Raw genomic sequence first — 27445 nt, 5'->3', positions numbered from 1 at the left:
ATGTTGTTTTTCACTATCTATATTAGACATCAGGCATAGGCTGCATATCTCTATGTATATTTTTTTAAATTCTGTTTATCTTCTTCATGGGACATCTACACATCTCAGACATTGCTGGAGTGTACTGAAGATGGCAAGCTTTGATGGAAATGCTGTGGAGCTCAAGAGATAAACGTCTTTCATTTCATCAAGATTTCTATCCTCCTATATCTCAGCACACAAAGTAAACAGAATGTGCAGCCATACTTTCATAGCTTAGAAAATCTTTTTCGCATCCAACGAACAAAGGTGTTTCCTACACTGAGAACAGATTTATTTAGACAACAGAGTGTATTTGTATTGAAAATGACCTGTTGACAATTGTCTTGGTGCAGAAATGCTTCTTTTGTTCTACTTTCTGAGGGACATGACAAAGATTGCAGAATAATGCCTCATGGGAAACAAAAGGAATTGATGACCAGGGGGCTCTATATTATATATTAAACCTACCTGGACATTAGGGCAGCCATGACTCATATAGACATTGCCTAGGGCTAGTTCCTTTTATTGCTACCAAAAAAACTCAAAATTGCCATTTTATGCTTTGTTATCAAAGCGACTGGATTTTTCTTTCTTTTGAGGGTGCTGAAATAGGACTAGAATTACAGATGTCCTTGTTCACTAAGCTGAAAAACAGTACAATTTGCCAGAAAACAGTAAAAAAACTGGATAAGCAAGGTAATATCTTTTTGTTCCTCTCTAGCAAGGTGACCATTCTAATTTTTTGGTCTCAGTATCCAATTCTCTTCAGTAATTTTAGCACTTCAAAGCAAAGGCATGCTGGCAGAGCTTTCTTGAAAAGTGCAGCACAACAATTGGTTTTACATTGCAAGCTAGCACACTAGCTTAATGTTTTATGTGTACGCAGTGGTATGGAAGGCACATAGTACACCTTAATGCCTTCTTTTATGCTAAAGCAGTGGTATGGAAGTCTTGGAACAATGAAAGTGTTGGCTGAACTTGAGATTAGGCTCTTTGAAGGATGAGCGTTTTTTAAGTGGCGTGACTCAGTGGAGTTACATGAAGCGTATTGAGGGGCCTCTATCTCTGACAAGGTCTGCAGATTCACACGTCTTTGAATCATTCTAACGCTAAACATGGAAATGATTCTCTTTTAAGATGGTTGAGCATGGTAGAGCATGACCACCTTGGTGGGGCCCACCCTACTTGCTAAAACCCTTCCGTAGCTTAGGTCTAACAACTTTAAGAAGTGCAGTGGAGGTTCTGATTTGAAGAAATTTTGATTTGGTAACCTAAAAAAATAATTAAAATGATAATACAGTACATTTGTCATATCATATATTTGCCCTGAGGACAACTGGTTATTTTAGTGTAGATTTCTTGCTTCCAAACAGTTGTAATGAAATTTTACATGACCATATCCACTCATTTTTTACCTTAAGAATTAAACAGGATATTTTTGCTGCTCTACCTATAAGACTTTAATATAAATGGGATCTTCCTATGTGAAGTGAGAAATAATGTCCAGGGGTTACTGCGGGTTTTCTATTGTGTCAAATATATTGGTTCTTCCTCATCCTTTTTTAAAGTCTCTTTGCAAAGTCTGAATTACATTGTGACTGATTCATAAATCTTTATTTATTTTGTATTTCTTTTTTTAAGTTTTGAAATATGATGCACATTTAAGGACAGACTAAAATGATCAGAGACCTTGTAAAAAATAAATGTCAGCCACTCATTTTTAATAGAAACTTTCCCCATTCAGTATTTTACTCTTATTGTTATGTCAACTGAAAAAACAGCATCTTCTATTTTTGGTGATTAGAAACAATAGTATCTTTCCTACTTCCTCCACATTACTCCACCTTGACTGGGACTGCCAAGTTGCTGAAAACCGTTAGGGTATTGTTGGCGTGTCAATGTTTTTGCCTGTTTGACTTCAGAAAGTTGCGAAAGTTTTAAACAAGCTTCTTTTTTCTTTTTTTTTTGCAATGTAGTTTCAATAGGACTGGAGATGTTTTCACATCTGAAACTTATTCAAGTACATTTGCCTACACTTTAAAATGTTTTATTCCAAAATATCAAGGAAATTTTGTTTTTGCATGATAAGACTACCGCTTAAGTAACACAGCTATATTACTATTGCTCTGTGGTTAAATAATGCCACATTGAAAGCAACTTGATACCTTTTTCCTTTCAGAGAATGCCCTTATTTTTTCATCCCTGGTTATACGTGACAATCGAAAATCATGGCAAGCATGGCTGTAAACCAGCAGTAGCGAAAGTATGCTGGTACTGCAAAGAATTTCAGATGAGTTTAGATACCTTGGGACATCATGTGATTGGATTTTTTTGTCCCTTTGTCATATACTGTTTTATAATCTTCAGTGTCATTGCATAATCCAATGTTATTATGACTAAGCTTGCACAACCACACCTGCATTCCTAGTCTGTCTACAAGGATGTCAGTATATCACTACAAACACATTTATGCTGAGATGAGAAATTCAAGGCCTTTGGAAACAGTGGACCAGTGGCTTATTCAACAAATATTGTCATATAAAATCAACATTTAATAGTTACTTGGGTAGCTTGGCACTTTTGCTGGCAACATAGACCTTGAAAACAGCACGATTTAAGAGCTAATGTTGGGTATGGTTTGTTTTTGCAGGTCTGTTGCCAGAAACCTAATGCAAAGCCTTAACCTGTTAGGCTACAATTACAGTAATCTGTCCCAAGAGGAGTGGTGCCACAGGGCCATTGTCTAATTCTACTCACCCAGTCATTGTAATTGGCATGAGATTGTTTGTCTAGTCTGTAGAACATGTTCAGAAACCAATCTCTAGCAGGTAATAGAGCTGTTGTTTAACCACCGGCCCCATTTAAGGGGCCTTTGAGAAATACAAAAAACAATGTCGTTCTTTAACTTCGGCCCTTTCGCTGTCTCCCTACACCTAATTTGTTCGTGACATCAGAGGTACCGATGCCTGAACAGTTTTGTCACATTGTTGGGCCCTCTGTCAGTGCAGAAGCAGAAATTAATGGCTGCTTATCCTCAAGTGAGTCTAACCTTGGGGTTCAATTGAAACGCAAGGTTTACATTTGCTGACTGTGAATGAAATGGAACTTGGTAAGTGGTTTGTACAGATAGCAGCGGCCCCTGTGTCTAGCTCCAACTTCCCCGCTCTTCTGCTTGCCCTTTCCCATCCATTGTGGACACAAGACTTTCTATGCTTGAATGGACATTTGAAATTGCCAGCGCTGAATGTTCCTCTCATTGGCTTTGTGGAACGTGCTTTTTCAGACCTTTGCCTGACTGAAATGGCCCTCGATTTATGGCCTTATCCCTCGAGTGTCCTTACTCTGCTCGTCCTCTCCTGTTGTGCCGTGGCATTTCTTGGGGCACCCATTGTCTTCCTGTTTTTATAATCAGAGTCTGGGTAAGAGGATTTGGATTCCTGTAGCACTCTCTACTCATGCGGAGACCACAGGTTCTCCGGGGACACAACTGTATGGAAATCACACAGCAGGCATTGGGAAAGAGATCAGGAGACAAAACAAAAGCAAATTCGGACTGTGCTCAGATAAGCTTTGGTCTGCATCTTCCGATAAGATTCTCTGAGCTCTGATGAGAGATGGGCTAGTCTTTTGAGTGGAGAAAATCAGGGGTATCCCTTGGGCAGTTTTCAGAGGGTACTGAAAGATCTTGCTTTGTTAAATTCAAATAAAAATATTAGTGGTTTCAAAAGATTAAAACAATTAAAAGCAATTAATCTTATTTATTTATTTATTTATTAATAACTCAAAGGAACCTGATGCTGTTAATGCAATTAAGTTTTAGTTACATTGCAAGGAAAGAAAGCAAACGATACATCTAAGTTTTGTAAATATGTGTGGACAACACTTGTAGTTGAACATATGTGCATTATGGACAGAGGTAGAGTTCTGCGACTCGTCTCACTCACACTTTTACTTGTCTCACTCACACACAGTACTACACTCTTTCCAATTTCCATATGTCTCACCTAATCAAACCAATATCAAACTAAAAGAAATTATAAGATAGCAGGTTTCTCGAACAGCATTTCACCGAAGGTGACATTACCTGATGAGCGTGAATTTGCTGGGCCTCCTTGAGTCAATGGTCATCTATATTCACTTTCTCATATTGATTCAGGATAGGACTGCTGCTCATGTGCAATTGGATTAGTTTCACCTTGTTCCTTTTGGAAAGTATTTCTCAATGACAACTTGTTTATCCCTCATACTCATACTGCATAGAAATATTGGCCAATTCACTCCCTGACCACTTTTCAGAAATAACTTAGTTGTCTCAGTATTTAGTGATTAGCTTAATGATCAACAAACATGCACAGTAATGTAAGAATTATTTTATTTACATAATAAAAGGGTCAATGATTAAAAAGCAAAAATTAGGACAATGTCAAAAATAAATTCACTACCCATGATCAAACTCTTTATGGATTATGGTTAATGGCTTCTCATTTGCATAATGCTGTACAGTATAGTGTTATTGTGTTGTGTTTTGTACAATTTTAATCATCTGTTTTTACTTTTTATATGCAGAGATATTAAAGAAAAAAAGAACATCAAACATAAATTCACTTGGTAGAGTATGATCCTGAAATGGCACACAGAAAAAAACAAAACTAAATTAAAAAAAAGTTATAATTACTTCTCACTTCTCATCAACAGCTTCTCAATTTTAGGGGAAATGATTCAGCCTCATATACAGTACAGCTGCAATGATAATGATGCGAAAAAAGTACGTTTTAAAAGTTTTAACAAGTCAGAGTTTGGATCGTAGCACATATTAATTATTCAAATTGAATTGTCTTACACATTGCCATACACATTTTGACTAATTTAAATATGCTTTCAACTACAATTGAGAGTTTAGCACTCTCAGCTCTGTTTGACACATTTTCCATTTCTAAATCCATTCTGCAGATTTACCCTCAAAATAAGAGCAGAAAATGGAAGAAAAAAAAAGTGCAGATTCCATCTGGGCCTGGTAATGTGTACTTACATTTTTAGGAGTTAAACAATGGCAGCCTCTTCAATACCTTTAGCATGGCCCAAATCACCCCTTCTGTCTTGCTCTCTGCATGTAACGTAAAGAGCCAGTCACTTTTAAATCTGTTTGGAAAAAAAAACAATAAGAATTATGATTTATGTCTTGTGGAGCCTCTAAAATGCAGGCTGTTAAACCTGTTCTTTTCCCCTTGATCAAGTGGCTAACACATTAATCTCTTCCAGTACGTGTTTGGGGACACATCGTAATAATCGTCCATCAACTCTTTTCTGGACCGGCCCTCATATTTAGCTCTTTTTATTGTGTATGGATTGCTGGGCAGTAGGCAGACTTGATGATGTGTGGAACCTTTCCAGGCATATAAAACTACCTTTAGAGAGGGATAGAAGTCCATCAGACAGGGCACTTTACAGTCAATAATCCTGTAAAGGGTCATTCACACAGGATGTGTTTCTGCGTCCATCTGTGCAGTTTGTTATTTTATTTTAGTATTTTTTTAAATAGTTTTTCTCTGTTAACATGCGCTAGATGGAAGTCCATGACTGTTGTGCCACTGTCATGCAGGACTGTTCCCCCCATTAAATCCTGTTCCCCTTGGGAAGTTGATTGTAATGCCTGATCAGAAGTGTCTGTTACTAATTCCTTTTGTTGCTGATCACATAAAATAGTGATCAGTAAGTACAGTATTACCATATCCATTCTCCATATAGCTCGTTATTCATTGTTTTGATTTACTGACGTGAAGTACTTGTGCTTAATGTGTTAGCTTTGTATGATCATTTATTAGCTTGCTAATACATTTGATTTGAGATTTTTGACAATTAGATTTCTGGAAGAATGCATCCTTTGTGAGTTGTCCCTAAGAGATGAAAAATAATCTTCAAACAGGATCAACCAGTGGTCCAGCCACATTTTGTTGATTTTCTTTGCTTTTGCCTGATTTTTAACTGTGTTATGATTTGGGCTGACTCTGGTCTGCAGTGTTAAGCTTTGCGTGCCTGATGCGCAGTGGTGGGCCCAGATGACTCAGAGGTTATCATAAGAGCCCACCAACACACAAAATACATGCTGTATGTCAGTGCATCTCTGCTACGCTCTGTTTATGAAGCATACACGCAGTACTCGTCCAGATAGGAGTGTGGAGTCCCACTCTAGTTCAAGCTCCATGGGAACAGCCCACCCTAAAACAACATGCACCCTAACTGGAGTAGTTTCAGTCTTTTCTATGAGGACACAGACCACAGGCAACTAGGCAGAGAATGGTTGTTGTATGATTGGGAGATCTGTGTATGGAACATATATCATATCTGGGTTTCCTAACCTGAGGTTATGCTAACCCCTTTCACATGTGTTTTTGCTACCCATGAATAAAATGTTCATTTTTGTGGCTTTTAGTCCATGCCTGTTAGCTTTGAGGCCATATCCTAATGTACTGCTAAAAATGAACAAAATTAACTTTTAGTGTAGCGGTCGCCAAACTTTTTGCTGCCAGGGCCAGGTCACTCTGCTATGTTTTCAAGGGGGGCCAGAGTGAGAATACAGAGATTATTCTTCTGTTTTTATTACATGGATTAATTTACAATTAAAATCCATTAATAGAACATGATTTTAATATTGGTAACTTTATTGTATGTATACATTTCTTAGCAACTTGCTTGAAAGGTAGACCTAATTTGTCATTTTATACATGCTATCTCTGTTCACTGACTTGTGCATGTCAAGACATGAAAAGGGGGGAAAAGGTCCAGTCATTTTAACAGAACTTTCGTTACAATTTTCTATTGTAGGCTAACAATAAAAAAAAATTAATCCGTGTGAAATGTTACATTTTAGCCTACTTCATCTTACATCAGTGGATCCATCCATTGGCTCAAAGAACTTTGATTTGATTAATCTCAATGATGAGTCTTTTTAATCTGTTCACCAAATATATTAGTTCAGATTATTTCATTGATTCACATTCATTGTCCATTTTTGAAAATTATGCTTTTGCACGTGTAGATGGCACCAAATGACTGTCTTTTACGCTTTGAAAAAAGGAAAATTCAGTAATTCACAATCGTAAAAAGTCTAATGATCTTTTATTAAAATTTGTGTCTCAACAATTCTACTAAGAGACTTCAGCACTGCAGAGTGTTTAAGCATCATAAACGTTTACCCACAAATGTCAACAAAGCATATCTATCATACTGTGAACTGCTGAGCATAACTTTTATCAAGCTATACAAAAACAGACAATACTAGCCTAAAAAAATAAATATGAGTTTCAATAAAGTGTGTATGCCATTGTAATAAGTTGTTTATCACTCCATTTTATTCATAGTTCATCCGGCCCATTTTCTTGTTGAACGAGATTGCCGAATTGAACAAATGACTCGCCTCCTCTCGTTTAGTTGTTCAGCAGATCCTGGTTAATGATGATTGATTCATGCATTATGTTCGCAAACAAGTGGTATCAGTATATTCAGTTCCTTCATGAATGAGAAATCGTGTCTTCAGACTAAAACGACCAACCCGAACATCAGTAAAGTGGATTTTTTGTTCAGTGGGTGAAACCAATGACATGCTCCTTCACAGCCTGCACTCGAATGCTATTGGCTCACGCTATAGTTAGTCTTACAGCATGAAACAGCACCAAAGCAGTCTCGCGCTTCCAGTGCGGGTCTGCGGGCCGGTCAAAACGTGTGGCAGGCATGGTTCAGCGGGCCAGTCAAAATTTCAGAGGGCCGTATACGGTCCACGGGCCATAGTTTCGGGACCCCTGTTTTAGTGCATATACATATTTAAAATGTATAATTTTTCTCATTCTCAGAAAGTGAATCAGTTAATCAGCCTCATGTCATCCCAGATGTGTATGACTTTCTTTCTTCTGCAGAATGCAAACAAAGATTTTTAAAAGAATATCTCAACTCTGTTGGTCCATTCAATGCAAGTGAATGGTGACCAGAACTCAGAAGGTCCAGACAGCACATAAAGGCATCATAAAAGTTATCCATATGACTCTAGTGGTTAAATCCATTTCTGAAGCGATATGATAGGTGTCGGTCAGAAACAGATCAATACTTTTTTTCCAAGTCTCTTTTTCTTATACATTTTCCTCCCTGTCCAGTAGGTGTGAAATGCATGAAGAATGCAAAATCAATTTCAATTTTCATGAAGGTGAAAATTGAAATTGATAGTTAAAATGTTCTTAAATATTGATCTGTTTCTCACCCACACTTATCATATAGATTCTGAAGATATGGATTAAAACACTGGAGTCTAAAACACACTTAGCTCTTGTCACCATTCACTTGCATTGTGAGGACCTACAGAGCTGAGATATTCATACTTTATTTGTGTTCTGCTGAAGAAACAAAGTCATATGCATCTGGGTTTGGAGAATACAGAGCCTAAAACATAGCGGAGTGAGTTTTTAAAATGCAACTACCTTGTTATCACTTGCCGTTTCAGTCACATACATTTACGTATATCAGTAACCATTTGATGCATATTGTACATTTTCACACAGAGAAAATAGCATGTATTTGACCAAAATTCCATCATCATCAGCAAGCTGACTGACATGTAATATGGTGTCAAAATAAGAGGATTTTTTCCAGCAACAAAGCTCTTGAGCATCACATACACATAATTATGACTTCAGAATTGGGTAGTAGGATAATTCCGGTAGCACTTGAAGGCAGCATTAAATAGCTTTTTTAAGGGCACTGATATAACTTAAGTCTCCGTCTCATATGAGCGCTCATCATTTTAAACAAGTTTGTCAGAAGAACTGTTCATTTCTTTATTTGTAAAACATTTTACGTTGAAAAAAAAAAAACATGCAAATATTCATTATATTTATTAACAGGTTAACATTATGTAAACCATCAGGGGCAAACCTGAACCCTAACCTTCAAATAATAATCTTTGTCATTGAGGTGCAGCTGACAAAGTCTGGGTACCCCTGTATTAAGTTATATACTGTGAGCTGTCTCACTCCTGACCTACAGTAATGGATCGATAAACTCCATAAGCTTCAAGATTGTGCTGCATTTTTTTTATTTATATAAAGAATAAGACAGAGGCTCCTTCTTTGTCCTCCCCAGTCATTAATCACTGTCTGTTAGGTAGCTGAATCTTGATGTACTATATCCAATAAGATTCTCTATCATTCTCTTTGAACACGTTCTGTCAGAGACATCAAAGGACATAATCACACTCTAAACATGAGGGATGCTGAGGTTGCATTGTAACTTGTGGATGTGATAGGCCTATAGAAAAGATTGTGTTTATTGCCCTGTCATTATTTCTCCATAAAAATTGCCATATGGTCCCAGTCACACTTTAAGTCTTTTAATATATTGATTTAGTGGCATGGTGGGGGCTTTTCTCTGTCTTTCCCAGATATTTGCCTGTGAATTTAATGAAAACTCTTTACATTCATGAGGTTTGTGTTCCCATGTGCCTGACAGATTGTTTTGGATGACCCCAACATCTGGATGACTCCATCTCCCATGACAGATATTGACTTTATGAAGTGGTATTTATGAAAGTCTTGTTAATGGAAAAAAGTTTTGCCGCAGTATTGACCTATGGTGTGAGAATATTGCAGCTGTGTTTGTGTGCCTTTGTGGGCACCTGTAGGTCTGTGATGAAAAACAAAACTTTTCTTTTACAGTAGATGGTTCAGGAAGCTTCATTTTGTGCAGGACATTGGGAAACCCGCCTGAAAAGATCAGCTTAGACCACCATGAATTTCCAGACTGATTTTTGCTGGTTAGTGCTGGTTTTGTTCTTGTCTAGCTTGTGGACCAGCATAGCCAAAATGTTCACCACCAAAACAAATTATTTGCCAACTGATGAAGCTTTCTGATGAAGCTGGTTGACCTTGCTGGAGACCAGCATGAATTTCCATGCTGCTTCAGGATGGTTTTTCTTGGTTAGATGCTGGTCTAGCTGGTGAACCAGCATAGCCAGGTTGCTCACTTGCATAATTGGTAAGCTGTTTGGTCTGCATGGTCTTATTGATGAAGCTTGTTGACCTTGCTGGATTCAGACCAACTTAGACCAGCATGAATTTCCATGGTTGTCCAGGCTGTTTGGTGCTGGTCTAGCTGGTGGACCAGCATAGCCAAAATGTTCACCACCAAAACATAGTTGGTGAGCTGTTTGGCCAGCATGGTCTTTCAGATGAAGCTGGTTGAGAAAAGTAGAAAAGACTAGGACTAGGATGGCCAAGATGTTTACTAGCAAAATTTGTTGACCTTACTGGATTTAGACCAGCATAAATTAAAATTTTTGCTGGTTAGTGCTGGTTCAATGCTGGTCCAGCTATAGGGGACCAGCAAAGCCAAGATGCTCACCAGCAAAACTTAGTTAGTAAACTGTTCCACCAGCATGGTCTTGCTGATGAATCAGGTTGAACTTAATGGTTAAAATTGTTAACATCATATGCTAGTAAAACAGCCATGCTGGGAAGTGAGTTATTATACCATGAGTTCGAGGCCCCCTGCAGCCGCGGGCCTCAGGGCTTAAGCCCGTGCATTAATGCAGCCCTGGCCGTAAGTATCTGCCAGGGCAAATTGTTGTGATTTCCGAAACTTTATATCAAACAGCGCTTTTATGTTCTGAGATTCCATGGTAAGCAGAGTTTTGACTAAGTGTCATGTTAAATTAGGTTCAGCACCTCAGATGAGACTGAGCTAGCTTTGTGCCTAACTGTTACCCTGGTCCTCCTCACATGGTCCCTGGAAAGTCATGGGAAGAATGTACATTCATTTTTCATGCTTAGTGACCTCCATGGTAGAACTCTAATGCTTAATCCGTATGTTAGACTAAACCAGTGGTTCTCAACTGGTAGGTCGCAACCCAGAATTGTGTTGCAGGTCTGTTCTGATAGGATCGTGAAAAGCAGGGAAAAGAGCAATGCTAAATGCAAATTATAAAATGCAACTAACCAGATAATTGTGCATAATTAGAATAGCAAAACAAAAAGGCTTATTAACTTAAAAGAGAATAAGAAATGCCCGTTTCTTTTGTTGTTGATGTCAAATCTGTATGTCCATTGTCCAGTTAACCTCTGTATGTTGATATTTTGGTGCAAACTTAATCTGTCACATGGTGCCGTCTTGCCATATTAATCTTGCCTTGAAAAACGATGCAGATTTAAAAAAAATATGAGCCAGACTTCATTAAAAATGGGTTGAAATGAGGTTAAACATAGTGAATTTGCAGTGAATTATTGGCTTCCAAGAGCATGAAGCTATCAGAATTAAGAGACACTTAGAATCAAAACAAGGCTGTTGAGTTTTCTAAAGCTGTTCATGGTAATATTAATAAATTAGATACTTTAGCATGATAAATAATTTTTCATCTGTGTTAGGTTGCCACTTGGTGTTCATTATAAAATAGGAGTCCTGAAGTAAAACAAGTTGAGATCCACATGACTAAACCATCAGTTCTAGATTTTACTATTATATACTTGCATGTCAGAATTTTCAAGGTTTGTCAAATGCAATGGCTTGATGAAAGCTGTGAGGTCAAATATCTCATAGTCAAATATCTGACTATATTACTAATGTACCAACATTTGCTTCTCTTTTACAGCACTAAGCCCATTGATCTCCACTTTCTCCCACCCTGGTGTTAGGGACTACTCCCAGCTTACCCTTGATCTCACCCGGAATGAACTTATAGTGGGAGCGAGGTAAAAATTTAACATTTAAAATGTGAGCGCAATAATTGCCATAGATTAATATCTCGTATGATCTGGTCAAAGCTGGGATCGATGCATGAACTTGATCAATACGTAAACACAAGTTTGTTTTAATCACAGTGTGGTCCAAAAGTATTAAAACCACATTGACAATTTGGGATTATTTTAATTTAAACCTGGAAGTAAACAGAATTTTTTAGGATTTGGAATCATTTACAACAAAGTTATGTAAAAATGAAGAAAAAAGATTATTTACCAGTTCTAGGTCACTAATAAAATGGAAGCACATTTTTAATATTGACCATTTTAACTCCTTTTTACAAAAGGTCAGGTTTGCTTGCTTCCATTAAAGCACACAAGATGCTCTTTGGAACATTCTCAAATCATGCTGGGAAAACATGAATCACCAGGTTTTGCACAAACTTGTGGAGTCCATGCCAGCTCGATGGAAATTATTATGCTGATGATATAATTTGTACTGAAAAATATTGTCTTAAATTATTAAAAAGCATAATAGTGGACTCTTTTGGACCTCACTGTATGTTTTATTGGAGTTTTTTTCAGCGATTATTTCCCATCTTAGCATATTGATGTGTATATTTTCATTGTATCTCTAGTGGTTTGATGATCTAAAACTTTTCTCTTTTTTTTGCATTCTCTTTCATTTCTACACAGAAACTACCTCTTCAGATTGAATTTAAGCAACATTTCACTAATTCAGGTAAGAAGCAGGCCTGCACTCTGTTTATTAATGGTCACGCCTAGACCATAATTTCTGGCTGATCCTTTTTTTGTAATTTTGGCTTGGGCTTTCTGTCAGACCTTTGGCTGTCACGGAGCTCTGGCTTATAGCTGTTCATCCTGAAATGAGTGGGTTCAGCTCCCAAAGTCATCTGGAAAGGCTTCAAAGGCCTTCATTTCCCAGCACAAATAGAGCAGGGTTTGTGTCCTTTGTGAAAGTACAGTATTTTTACTCTGGATTGATGCTGCAACCACTTTGAGTTCTCAGAAGGTCAGCCAGGGCTGTCTGAGGTCTAAATAAAGCAATATAATGAGACCGTGGCAGCTTCCCCACCTGTTGCCGTGGTTACATATCAGGTTGATTCCTCTAAAATCTCTGTGCCGTGTCTGATATATATGTCAGATATTTATTGAATGCTCTTGCAGACTATTCGTAATGTTTCATGCATGAAACAGCTTGTGGTGAAAGCTGCATAAAATGTACCTGAGAGTGCCAACGCACTACTGCTTGCAGAACAAACAAAAAAAAAAACTCAATAAGTCACTACTTCTACTCCATTCACATATTCCCATGTCTGCAGCAGCTGTTTTGTTTCAATGATGTTGCTAAATTTGTTTGTAGTTTTCTCAGCCATCCCAGTGGAGAAGATTAGGTGCAATTTCATTTTGTTGCACCTCACCTTCGCCTGAGTAGCTCTCTCTTACTCTCCTGGGTGATCCCAAACTGGGAATAAATAAGCCCAATCTTTCTTCATTTGGACTAACTGGAGCATCACAAGTGGAGGCAGGATTCAAATTGATGAGCAGCACCTTGCCAGCCTTTGAAGGAGAGTGTCTGTGCCTAAACAGCAAACAGAGGGAGAACAGAAGAATTACATTAGGACATGCTAGAGGTTGAGGAAGTGTGTAGGCAAAATCAGCTGGAAGGATTTATGCATTTCAGATTTCCATCAAACTGAATTGAGTCATCTTTAACTAAATTCATAATACGTAAAATAAGCATATAATGTAAAGTATTTAATTAAACTAACATCACACTTATGCTTAGTTTATAATAATGTAGATTATATAAAGATTACTCAGTTTAGTTTAATAGAATTTTGGCAGATAATTGAAATGTGTAAATCTTTAAACTATTTTTTGAGTGTGTTGAGTTGAATTTGCAAAACAATGGTGCTTGAATTGTAATCAAAACGCCATAATTACAACATTTATTGTTACTACAATAATTCTCTAAAATGGACCAGGTCAACTCAATATTGCAATCCACTGCTAATGTTCAAAAACGGAAATCAAACAAAGTTACCCAAAATAAATTTCAATTACTCAGAGGTTGCTTTCCCTTTTATCTCATTACTGTCTAAGAGAAACAATTGAGATGTTAAAGATATCTTATTTGTGATTTTTCTTTCTTATGGTCACCTAAAAATAAAGAAGACTTCAGACTTACATTGTACAGGTGATCCTTGTGAAAGTTGCTATGATATTAAAGGAATAGTTCAGTCTACAGTATACCACTATCACCAACATTCTGCCTAACATCCTTTGTGTTTAGGTGAACTACCCCTTTAATGTAGCAACAATGACTGCAGTAAAAGTGTGATCATGTTTAGTTAGGATTTCAGCACTTATATATCATGTCTTGCAGCTGGAGATTCCACTATATGTTTAATTTTTTTTCCCTTGACAAAAGCCATTGTGATGGTGCAGACTGATGTCTGTATAGTATCTTTTCACATTCATTTATTCATATCACTTCACATTCATATCACACATTCTCTCTCATATTCATCTTCCTCACTGTACTTCTGTCCACACTTTGTTCCTCTTCCACCTGTGCGCCACCTCTTTCCATCTCCTTTTGTCCTTCTCCTCACACCATTAGAGCTCTCCTGCATCTTTCTGCCAGGAGTGTAATAGGGCTGACAGAAAGCCAGCTCATCTCAGAAATGTATGTGTTGGTGCCAAACATGCAGGCGTTGGCAGTTGAGAGCAGGAGCTGAGGCGAGCTTTTCCAGCTTCACCCGAACAGGATGGGGAAAAAGAAAAGAGCTGATTCCTGCCCTTTGAAGGCCTGTCTGAGTTATGCACTGCGCTAACCCTTGGGTGCACACCTTCTGCCCTCATTTCCGTGAAAGTATGAATGTGGGAAAGTTGCCATTGCCTGCTAGAACTTACCTCAGCACTTTGAAAAGCGTCAAATTGATTTGAGTGAGTCTCTGGTGACACACATGTTCTTATTAGTGGTGCATGGCAAGCATTACTTTTACTGTTATTCATACTTAATCTGTAGAAACTATTGTTCAAATTTGCACTCCTTCATGTTTTTCCAAAGCTGTATGACTTTTTTTCTTAGAACAAAAACAGCAAAATTTTGAAGAAAGCACTGGTTGCTTTTTGCTATTTCTTTTTAAGCTTGAACGCTTCAGTCCATATATATAGTAAATGCACGGAAAAGAGCGACTGGTACATTATTTAACATTTCTTTTGATTTCCGAGGAGGTTTCGAATGACACAAGGACAAGTAAATAATGCCAGAATTATCATTTTTGTGTGAACTGCTCCTGTAGGGCATAAGGATTTTCACTTTGTGTATAATAAAACTGGCAAATTATTATTATTATTTTTTTAAATCCCATTGATTTCATGGATGGAGGGACCCAAACCATAACTAGGGACTAAAATATTATAGAGACTTGGGGGTGGACCTTTTTGACTTGGGCTAGTAAGCAACCATCCAGAACACCCTAGCAACTGCATAACAATGCCCTAGCAACGTGTCAGTGAGTTTGGCAAGGCAAGCATCACTCACATTTTCATCTGAAAATGTATAAATCTATTTTTTTAACAAGTGCATTCTTAGCCCTGAAGCAATTTACATTTATTATTACCATGTTTTCATTACTTCCGCCATCATCAAAGTATTGAGAGGGCTATTTGTGGATCCCGAGACAGAATTCAGGACGAGATCAATCCATGGTGCTCATGCCCTCTATGTAGCTGCATGTCTCAAGAGCACCAGAGAACTGATGCATGAGGCAGCAGGATTTCACTGCTTCCGCCTCATGGGGGGCCAGCCGTTTCATGAGATCAGGAACATCTGATGTTGGTGTCTCTATGGGGGCACAATGGGGGAGCTTAAGGCACTATGATTGAATTCCACCCACATACTGATCTCCTTCCATGCCTTTTTGGGACTCCTACACATTATAAGTAGGTCCAATTACATGAGCAATAGAACAAAATCTCAGAATGCAGTTTCTGTCAACTTCTATTTTCTTCTCGTCTGTTGATCCTTTTTCTTTGCGTACATTTGCCCGAATGGATCGGATTAGCTGATTCACCTCTGCCTTTATCAGTTTACAAGGTGGGATGAACCTCCTTTCATGGCATTAGCTCTGTTCCAAAACTGAGCGAGCTGCCTCACTTCTTATTACAGTACCTATATAGGCAGCTGTCTTCTAAGGTGGCATCCTAATTGTCATGGAACCTCAGTAGTGATCGATTTTGAGTACTTTACACAGGCATCAACTTCGCACACCACACAAGTAACATTCTGCATGAGAGACTCTATTTGCAATTGAATTTCGGTTTGAATTGATTTGATTTGATTTTGGAGTTTGACATTAGCATATTGCTATGCTAACAGCACAATGATACTCTAATAGCATAAAAGTGGATAGCACTCACAAATATTGGGTAAAAGTGTCGACTTTAAATTACACTAAACTACTTTTGAGACTTTGAGCATTGAATTAAATACTAGTCTAGATTTATAATTCTCTCATCTTGACTGGCATTTATATTTTCACTGAGGTTGTTTCAAATGATTTTGATATTGCTTTCTCTGCAAAGGTTACATTCAATGCTGCTTTAGAATTTGGCCAAAACTAGGTTTAGTATCTTAGGAGGCAACACACCTTAAGTTGCCTACCTTTTGGAACAGCCTTTGTGTAGGATTTGTGATAATGTTGTGCCTGAATTTCCATGCTGGATTATGCTGGTTAGTGCTGGTTTGGGGCTGCTGTAGCAGGAGGACCAACAAAATCCTGTGTGGTGATATGGGCGTGGCCGAGCGACGTCTGTGGAGAGTGAGGCCAGAAGAGGAAGAACAGTAAGGATTGACATCTGTGGGAAATCCCCTCTAACAGCTGTTTTGTGTTACAGTGAGAGCTGGAGAGGGATAAAAGGGCAGTCCAGACTGCTGGAGTAGAGAGAGAGAGAGAGAGAGAGAGAGAGAGAGAGATCTGTGCATTTATGTGTTGTGCTGAAAAGCAAACCATTGTTGTAGACTGAAAAGTGTATGAATAAAAAATATTTACGTTGGATTGTTTGCCCGGCTCCCGCTTCCTCCTTCATAAAAGAGCTAGAGATGTGTCACACCATGCTAGTAAAGCAGGTCGACCCAGCATGGTCTTTCTTTCTATACCGAGGACCAGCTTCCAAAACCCAACTTGTGATGATGATTGGCATATGAGCATAAGAGGGGGTATCTGTCATGTCTGACTAATTAATTGCTCAAAATAATTAGGATAATGGCAGTCTATTTTCAAAGGCTGCATTAATCTATTTTGCTCATTGTTATTAATTTACATTATGGCTGTATCTGATGTGAAACTGGATGTTCATGCACCTTACCCTCAAATAAACACCAAAAGCAATTTAATCAAAATGTGTTTGTGAAATCAAATATAATAATTCCTCCATTTTTATAGACATGATGTATAGGGCAGATTTTCACAGGATGAGGTACAGAAGGTCTCGAAACACAGCAAAGCTTAGATCTGACACTTCAGAGGGGCTGGATTGAGTTAATTACTTTCTGGAGATAGAACCAGCCCAGAAGTTTGACCCCAAGGTGTTTTAGGATTAGTATGATGCATCGGGATGAAGAGCTATGGGAGAGTAGTCATTCACTTTACGAATGAGACAGGTCTGGAATGTAAACAGGCTAGGCATGTAGGAGTGAGTTTGTTTGAGGAATCTGCCTCTGTCTATCGCAAGTCTCCATCATTCCCTTCCTTCGTCCATTGCACTCGCTTGCGTGCAACCACACTCTCATAACACCAGTCTCCCTCCTCCTCTCAATGGAATCCTAAGTGTTATAACACCCTGTTCTGTCTTTGTTGTTGTTTGTTTTTTATGTGATGAGAGTATAGTGAACGATAGAAATTGATATTCTGAAAAATAGTTCAGAATATGAATTTAATGCCATTGAGAATTCCACAGAAAACAACAGCCACTGTTCAGTCTGAAAGTCGATGCATCGACCAAACTGAACTGTGAGAGAGTGCTTGATGTATTGTCTTTTTTTGCATTTAAGACACTTGTATATGGATGAATTTACCAGCAGCTAGTTTATGTCTTTCTAGGCTGTCGTTTGTCATGCATTAGAAGCAAGATACTTTAAGAATGCAACATTATTAGTGGTGCTTGCTGCTATTGCTCATACGTAGCTCAAGACTGGTTGCCCACTGAAGCTAAGCAGGGTTGAGCCTGATCAGTACCTGGATGGGAGACCACCTGGGGAAAACTAAGGTTGCTGCTGGAAGAGGTATTAGGTAGGCCAGCAGGGGGTGCTCACCCTGTGGTCTGTGTGGGTCCTAATGCCCCAGTATAGTGACAGGTACACTATACTGTAAAAAGGCACAGTCCTTTGGATGAGACTTTAAACCGAGGTCCTGACTCTCTGTGGCCATTAAAAATCCCAGGGCACTTCTCATAAAAAGTTGGGGTGTAACCCTGGTGTCCTGGCCAAATTCCCCCCATTGGCCCTCTCAATCATGACCTCTTAATAATTCCCATCCATTAATTGGCTGTATCACTCTACTCTCTCCTCTCCACCAACAGCTGGTGTGTGGTGAACATACTGGCACACTATGGCTGCTGTCACTTCATCCATGTGGATGCTGCACATTGGTGGTTGTTGAGGAGAGTCCCCTATTCAATGTGTAAAGCGCTTTGAGTGTAGTGTCAGAAAAGCACTACATAAATGCAACATTCATTCATTCATTCATCACGTAAGGATAGGGACTTGAACTAACCCTTAATCCTAAGTATTAAACTAATGTACAGCACCGTTTATTGTACAGCCTTGATTGACACCTTCATTCATGTGTATTGTTGAGGAGAGGTGTGGTATTACTTTTCTAGGCAATCAGACTTAAAATCTAATCTATACTATATATTTACATAATACATATACTATATATATATATATATATATATATATACAGTATATGTATATGTATATATACTGTATATACCCCATTGGCCCTTATCAATCATGGCCTCCTAATAATCCCCATCCATTAATTGGCTCTATCACTCTACTCTCTCCTCTCCACCAACAGCTGGTGTGTGGTGAGCATACTGGCGCACTATGGCTGCCATCGCATCATCCAGATGGATGCTGCACACTGATGGTGGTTTAGGAGAGTCCCCTGTTTATTATGTAAAGCGCTTTGAGTGTAGTATCAGAAAAGTGCTATATAAATGTAATGTTCATTGCAACCAAGCAGAACATCACAGCTACCATATAGCAATGCAAGTACACCTCAGAAATCGTATAACAACATCCTGTCAACCACCTAGCATTGTGACGATACATTTTGCACGGGCAAGTACCACTCATATTTTCTTCATAAATTCTTAAAGTCTAGGTTCACTTTAATATTTATATATTTAAATTTTTTTTTTTAAATTGTCTCAAATGTCATGGCAGTCTTTTCCAGCAGATAATCAGCACACAATTGGGCATCTTTCATTTGACCAAAAATATAAAAGGGATGTATGAGGCATGGATTATGTATTTTATGAGTGTAATAAGTGCTTATAGTAGATTAAATAAATTAAGAGCAATACAGCTAAATACAATCTGAGAAATTATAAAACAGTCACAGCCTTCCTTCTAGTGCCATGTTAGTGTATTCCACAACACCAAGATAAGAGCATTCAAGATTAGCCTTTCTTTGTGCAGCTTCACAATGTACAACTTTGAGAATTCTCTTGAAATATGGTCATGACTTATAGACTTTTTCTTTTCTATCACCATTTCATGTGACGTTACACACAATGTTCACTTGTGGTTATCGAGATTCTGTAAAGGGTGAGAAAAGAATCGGGAACATCAGACACCATCCTTCGGACACTTTTCTGTCAACAGGTCAATTGACATGTTCTGAAAATCACATTTTAAAGCCTCATTACGAGGACTGTATAAAGTCTTGTAACATAAAGGCACGGCTGCTCACAAATTCTCCCATTTTTCCATCAATGACACATATCTTCAGGGATAGAATGGCCATAGGGAGCACCGGGACTGATGATACCAAATTTATAAAATAAACAAGATATAAAAAAAAGAAAAGGGACAAAAAACATTTTTATTGAAAGTTTTTTGATAAATTCAGTGTGGTCACCCATGATTTGAACCCAGGTCTCTGTAATTTCCTGGTGAGATCCTTACATTTCCACCACCTAAACATTTCACACTGTTTCTGCTTTTAATTTGCTGTGTGATTTACAGTAATTGTGCTGCTTTTCAATGGAAAACAGTTTGACACATAGAAGTGAACTGTGAAAATCCACTATATTTCAAAAAGATAATGCCCAGTAATTTGTATTATATATACAGCATGTAATACATACAGTATAGTGCTGTGAGTTTTGATGGGCTGGCATGAATCGTGGGCTGTTTTTTTTAGCTCTAGTCTATCCCAGCTTCACTTTATATACAGGATCCACATCCTTTTGCACTGAAAAGTACATTTTAAAGCTCTTGCCAGTCTATTTCCCAAATGTAAACATCTGAGACAATTGTTCACACAGACAAGACAGAGGTCTCTGCCCTTAGTCAACAGACATTGGAGACTGCTCTGAACTGTTACTGCTACCGCTGCTTTTGACCGAGGCCCTTGTGGTCTAGAGGTGACTGCTCTCCTCAGCTGCAACCAATAAAACAGGAAGTACCAGACATGAACAAATAACAGCAGGGAATTAGAGCTGTTTAGATTCTGCTCTGGTTTGATTTTGCTTTGAAATATGTTCAGTGTACACAAATAATCTGTGATTACGAAACAGCATCCGGCTCAACAGATGGGAATGCATGGGCACAATAACGGCGGCTGCTCGCATTTATTCTAATTATCTGACAGAGGCTCATAGGATCACAGCAGTGGCAATGCGTTATACTCCGTTATTCATATTTCAGCTCTCGTGGGAAAACTGGGGCTCAGGAAGAGGATCCTCTAGAGTAGAGATCAAGATGAAGAAAAGCCACATTAAGCGTCTCCTGTATGATATTAGGTCTCGGTGGTCGCCTAAGGTGCAAATTTCAGCTCTCTGATTTCAGAGTTCGATGAATCTTTGCTGATTTCCATCAGCTCACTCATGATTAATGTCCCTCTGCAATTTGCATAGATTTAATTATTGATGCGGTCTTTGTCACTGGTCGGCTAATTTGTGACATATAGACAATGAGAAACAGAGAGACTGCAGCAATGAAACCCAGTAGGAAATGTCTCTTTGCTTTAGAAGAAAAGAAGACAAATTATTTCAGTTGTCTTGCAGCAGGCTTATCTAGGGATTTAATCTTTGCCTATTTGTTTGGTTTTGGTTTTAACAATGTGACATTGTAAGGGAGCTGAAACCTTGATTGGAAAAATACCAGACTGATACTACTGCCCCCAGTGGCCGCAGCTGGAAGTTTCATTGAAAATTTTGGCGTGTGTGAGCTCCAGAGTGCCTCCAAAAGCAAGCTGTGATTTAGCTGTAAATAATGCAATACAGAATGCACATTTAATCAACCATATGCCCTAACCTAAACCCTAAACCTAACTGTCAGTGGAGTAAAAATGTAATCCCAGATGGAAAATGCAGCCTCCTATTGTACTCATCATTGATTATTTAAATGCGATTTTCTGGTTTCCATGGGACTTGAAACTTTATTTGGAGTTGGAATGTACCGTATTTGGTTGGTAGAAATACAGTATATCATCCCTGTTTACTCCCTAACACTGGCGTGGTGTGCCTCAGTCGGCCATTGTTCTCTCCTTGGGAGTTTTGTAGTTCGCTGAGGCAGTTCAGTTCACTCAGTAGGTTTATCTAAAATTAAAGTCATCACTTACATCCAAAGGCAATATGGTGCATACAATGCTTTTCACCCACTACATTAAGAACTGACCTGTTGTTAAATTTCTCATCCAGTTCTCTCTCTCTTTCTCTGTTGTTCTAACCTCAAGTAAATGCGTTCAGAAGGCACAGCTGTGAATATTGAAAGGACTCCTGATTTGCTTGTCCCCTCTTTAGCTGGGCACACACACGCCTCTAGACAAAACCATGCACTAGCCTTGTTCAGGCCTGCAGAGAGGGGCATACTCCCCCATGCCACACTGCCTTTTCTTATCGGCTGTTGAATATGGGGCTGGGAGAAAAGGGTGTTCTGGAATGTGAAGTGACAGAAAGTTTTATTCTGTTTTTTAATGTTCAATTTAGCATTTACATCTGTCTAGATAAAAATGTGTCCTTGTTTAGATTTGATTTGATTTTCATTCCGTTTGTTAGTTTTAGTTAATTATTTTGGTAATTATTTGTTATTTGTTAACCAACAATGAATGATACTTTTACAATATATATTAAGCTTGGTCCATGTTTATTTCTACAGTAACACTAGTGTATACTGATAGTTAACATTAGTTCATTCTATATGAACTAACACAAACAAACGGTGATTAATAGTACTTTGATAAATGACAATAATCATAGGAATGAATAATAATAACATTAACCAAAACTGATAAGTGCTATAAAAAAAATCACTGTTTATTGTTAATTCGTGATACTTTTTGCATTAACTAATGTAAATCAATAGAAACCTTTTGTCAAATGTTACCAGTTTTTTCAATGTTTTCTGGTTTCAGTTTAGTTTTTCTATATATTTGTTATAGTTTTCATTTTGGATTAAGTTAAATATTTTATAGCCAAAACCTAAACCTTAACCAAATTAAATTACTCAAGAGTTATCGCTAACTAGTGGTATTTTCATGTTTAATGAAAGCGGGTTGTAAAGTTTTCAAATATTGTAGTATACTGTGTCTCAAAACAATAATAATGTTTACAATAATAACAGTGGTGAGATAGAGATGGTTGTGCTGGATCCAGGGAAAATGTGTGTGCCGTAGGCGTAGGTGGAGATGCTCGAGTCCATATCTGCACCCTCTTGTGTAACGTTCAGTGTTCTTGGACAATGAGGCAGAGGTATTGAGAGTCATGTCACATACTAGAGGGCGGTGATAAATGGTGATGGGGCCGCTTGAATAGGGCACCCTGTTAAAGGACGAAACAGGGAGGTGCCTTTGGATGCCTATTGAAGCCTGCAGACCTTGAAGATCTGCCAATGAGATGGAAAGCCTTGCTGCTCCAGCCAGCACGATTGGGGCGAATCCATCGTACTTTAATCAGGGACCTCCTTGATGAGTATGCAGATGACTTTTTCCCTCCCAAACCAGTGGAGTTTTGGAGGAAAGGGAGTGTTCATGCAAACTCTTGGCCTAAATAACTGCATTGTGAAAAATAACTTTCTTAATCAATATTTTTGTCTTGTTTTCCAATATAAATATCCAAACTTGCTTTAAGATAAATTTACTTTAAGATTACTATTTAGTTTCTTAACCCATTGGCAAAAAGATTTTTCTTGAAAATATAAACTTTAAAAAATTCTTTGTTAATGGGATAAGAAAAATAAACTTAATTCAAGATATAGTCTCTGAAAACAAATCATTATACTGTAAGTCTTAAGTAAATTTCTTTTTTTTTTAAAGAATGTTTAGGTATTTTTACTTTACAACAAGAAATACTTATCATAAAATTCCCGATTCCTGATTTTTTGCCAAGAAAGCTTTCTGAAATGGCCATAATTTTGCACAGAGCAAGTATCCTAAAAACATTTTGCAGACTTAATATGGGGTAAAATGAAACAAAAGCAACTCTGGGTTTTTGTTTTTAATGGTTAACTAGACCCAGTTTTTTCAATAGCCTTATTTAGTAATCTCAATTAACTGGAAATGGAAAGTCAAGGAAAAATCATAGGAAAGTGATAGAAATGTATATGTGGGATGACCTACATGGAATATTTATTTATTTATTTATTTTTAAATAATCATTTGCCATACCATATTGTTGAAAGAATAATGTTAAATTGTCTAAAAGGAAAAGTACCTTATGGCAAGCAGCAAGCACCCTAAGCACACTTGCAGTGCCCCATGAAACACTCTTCATTTCTAACATTAGTAATGTGCCACTGAGACAATAGCCTTATCACTGGAAGCAAAAAATGTGTCTCCACCATTCTGCCCTCTCTTGTGCTCTTATTAGCATTTCCTCAATACTTGCAGTAAATAGAATGCCTTTTCTAGCCCAACGCTGTCTCTCTGCCTCACCAATTTATGTATAAATAAATCCCAACTATTTTATCCCTCCATGAAATATTCATTATACCATTTCATGAGGAAGCCAGGGGCAGAGCACTTGGTGCCACCGAGATTATTAGAACAGATGAAGTTTGAGTAATTATGCCACAAATAGTCGTGATTTCTGAGTTTGTTCACATACACGATGCGATGGCCTCATTAAAAGAGTAAGATCCAATTGCAGAGCCACATTAGACTGCACATGCTTCTGTGTGATTTTCTCTTTGGTAGCTTTGGAGGCAAAAAGGATGCTTTCAGCATCTTCTGAGATATACAGCTATTCCAAATGAAAATAAAATACATTTTAGAATACTTTATGGTGCATCTTTTGTTATTAAAGCATCATAAAGATCTTGAAATTGTCATTTATCTTTCTTAGCTTAAGTACATCTGTAGAAGATTGCAGCAATATCTAAATCAAAGGGAAGGCCCTTTCATGACTAAGTTAGTGCTGTAGCGCACTTCTCAATGCAAGAGTCTTGACGTTTGGCTAGTGAATTTTTTTACAGCGAGAATCGAAAGCACTAAACAGCGAAAATGTGTACAGTATTTGAACTTTTGACAGACAAATGTCATACCAATCACCAAAAAAGGACTCATCTCTGGATGAATGCTCTTGGTGAGTTTAATGGTGAATTTGAATTAGTCCAAAAACTGAGGCACCAAAAATGTGGCCTTCAGTATCTCTTCATAAAGTTTTTAAACATCTCTTGTTGCTTTGTATTCTAAAAGACATGAGGCAAATTCATTGTGTGAAAATCAGCAACTTTGGGGCAAAGTTGAACCTGTCATTTCAAAGAATATATTGTATATGTCATGCAAATTGTATGGTAAATCATTGTAAATCAATTTGTTATAAAACCTGAAAATATCAGGGAATTTTTAAAACCTGGAAATTTTAAAATTGTGATTTCCAGGTGTGGATTATGGAAATTTATAATATCTTGAAAATGTATTCACGCTCCACCACACTGAGTGAGAGCTCTTACATAGAAGAAAAAAAAAAGAAAGAAAAAGAGGTTGCACTAACTTTTCTTGATATTTCCCACATTTTCTCTACTGTATATGGTATATGTGGGGCTTTTCTCTCTCTCCCTAGAGAGAGTGCGCGTGTTTGATTGCGTGTTGGGGAGAGAGAGAGAGAGAGAATATGTGCGCAACTGATGACGCGCTCTCATCTCAGCACAAGAGAAACGAAAGCTTGTGCAAAGTGCCCCGTGTTCACTTTATTTACACTTTAGCGTTATTCCAAATATATTTGCATAGCCTATATTTGAAAATGTATTTTCACAAAATACACAGAACGCAGTTTGTGGACTAAGGAATATTCCTTTATATCACCATATGGAACAAGTGCAACTGAATTAATGTGATCCTTCACTAGAAGGCACCAACCCAACATGTTGACTAGTGGGAGAACTAACCAACAAGTCAACTAAACTGTACACCCTCTAATACAAATATTACATGTGACTGATCACATGAGAAGCAAATTTCCGGGTTTGTCGGGACCAAACTCACTTTTCCACCGTGAATTAATTGTTTTCCGAATGCATGAGTTTTATTACAGAGGAGCCATGCAAATTTTGTTTCACAGACATCACTCTGAGAACAATGACTGTACAATAGGGCTTTGTTTTGCTTTTAGTGCTAATACTGCCCTCATAATTATACTTCATCCGAATAGTCCGGTAAGACAGAAGTGCAACAAGATGCCGAGGAAACGCTGGCTGCTTCACTCCACCGAGTTGTGTGAATGAGTCTTTAGTTTGCTGCGTCTGCATTTGTTTTGTACAAAAAATTACCATTAAGAGGTCCTTTCTCCATCACTTTGATGCTGTGTGTTTGTTTGTGGTGTGTGCATCACTGTGTAAGGTCTCCCCGGTTACATCGCAAAGGTTCCGCCCTATTGCAACTGGTGTTTAGGTAGATCTCACACAGAATAAAATGGCAGAATCTAATGTCAAATTGGTAATAATCACGTTAAAAAATAAACAGTGTGTCAAACATTGTAAATGAATCGCATGCGTTAATTTCGACAGCCCTAGTTTAGACGCTTTAGAACTGAAATTTTGTTCAAAGTGAAAACTGCATTTGCAGTCGAAGCTCCATTTATACTGCAGTACAGCTGTTAAACTGCACTGAACTGCAGGTGAACTACACAAACTGTAGTTGTACTGCATTGATTTGAAATTGTACTTTACTGAACTGCTATTGTTTTGCAATGTACTGCAGTTATACCAGTGTGGAATGCAGGTATAATTCACTGAACTGTAGTAGTACTACACTGACCTGCAATTGTACTGTTGTGCACTATATCAGTACTGCAGTTAAAAGGCATTGTAAGTGCAGTACAGTTTGACATTTTGCAGTACAGCATCATTGTACTACACAAAACTGCACTTTTTACTACATAGATTGCAGTAATACATTTTTGTAAGAGAAGCTAACGCTTCATACATTAGAGTTCAGTGCATTGGGTAACATTGATCCAAGTCATGTGAAATAGTGTTTCAAAACCCATATTACTTTTCTTTCCCCTGTTGCACACAAAAGGAAATGTTAGGCAGAACAGTTAGGAGATGTATTACTTTTTATGGCTGAACGATCCCTTTAAATGTCTAAACTAAAGAAATTCCACAGGATCATTCACACACTAAATTAACTAGCAGTTACGTCATTATCTCTGCATGCTTTTAATCTTTATTACCTCATTCACTTTGGCATAACGCTTGTCAAAGGTAATTTATCATTCAAAAGTTTAAACCTCCCACCAGTGAAAGGCTCCTCAGTCACCATCCGCCATTGCCTGCTGGATACTGGCCCCCCCAACGGTGGCAACGTTTCCAGTTTCACATTCAGGTCTTCGCCAAACATGGCATACAGTGTGCTTTTCACAGCCCGCCTCTTCAGAAGGGTCTTTGGGAATAACATTGGTGGGCTGGCATTGTTCCAGTGTGGTGTGAAGAGAGGGGCTGCTGTGGCTAAGGTCAGGGTTAAGCTGACGGATTCTTCCAGAAAACAGGGGCTCACAGACAATATGTTAATGACCTGAACGATGACTCACAGCTTAGGCATCCATCACAAACATGCCTGAAACACACATGATTGCACAAACAAATAAGCTCACACACAAGATCTATTTAGCAGCATGTCGCTCCATCTTACCTGACAGCTTTGGCTTAGAGAACTACATTGATGAGCAAGAAGGTGGTAGCTAAATGTAAAATAAAACAAAAATTAAATATTCACTATGTGGTGGTGGCATAGTGGGCTAAAGCACATAACACGATAATCAGAAGGTTGCCGGTTCGATCCCCACAGCCACCACCATTGTGTTCTTGAGCAAGGCACTTAACTCCAGGTTGCTCTGGGGGGACTGTCCCTGTAATAAGTGCACTGTAATTCTCTTTGGATAAAAGTGTCTGCCAAATGCATAAATGTAAATAAATATTCTGTAATTATTAACTCTCATTCATG

The 27445-nt window shown here is 38.0% G+C and overlaps 1 protein-coding gene across 9 annotated transcripts in view; it reads left to right on the top strand.

Annotated features, from left to right (window-relative positions):
- Positions 1–27445, top strand: part of sema5ba (sema domain, seven thrombospondin repeats (type 1 and type 1-like), transmembrane domain (TM) and short cytoplasmic domain, (semaphorin) 5Ba) — a 186938-nt gene that overhangs the window by 87872 nt on the left and 71621 nt on the right. For all 9 annotated transcript variants that reach the window (XR_007898532.1, XM_051711049.1, XM_051711050.1 and 6 more), the window contains 2 exons: positions 11648–11747; positions 12432–12477. Coding sequence is in view for 8 of the 9 variants with exons in the window: in XM_051711049.1 (XP_051567009.1) it covers positions 11648–11747; positions 12432–12477 (146 nt within the window). In the remaining variant the exon portion in view is untranslated. The remainder of the gene's footprint in view (positions 1–11647; positions 11748–12431; positions 12478–27445) is intronic.

This window comes from Myxocyprinus asiaticus, chromosome 11 (genome assembly GCF_019703515.2).
Source record: "Myxocyprinus asiaticus isolate MX2 ecotype Aquarium Trade chromosome 11, UBuf_Myxa_2, whole genome shotgun sequence".
Lineage (NCBI taxonomy): Eukaryota > Metazoa > Chordata > Actinopteri > Cypriniformes > Catostomidae > Myxocyprinus > Myxocyprinus asiaticus.
The sequence above is the reverse complement of the archived record's forward strand: the minus strand, read 5'-3'. Positions and strand labels throughout refer to the sequence as shown.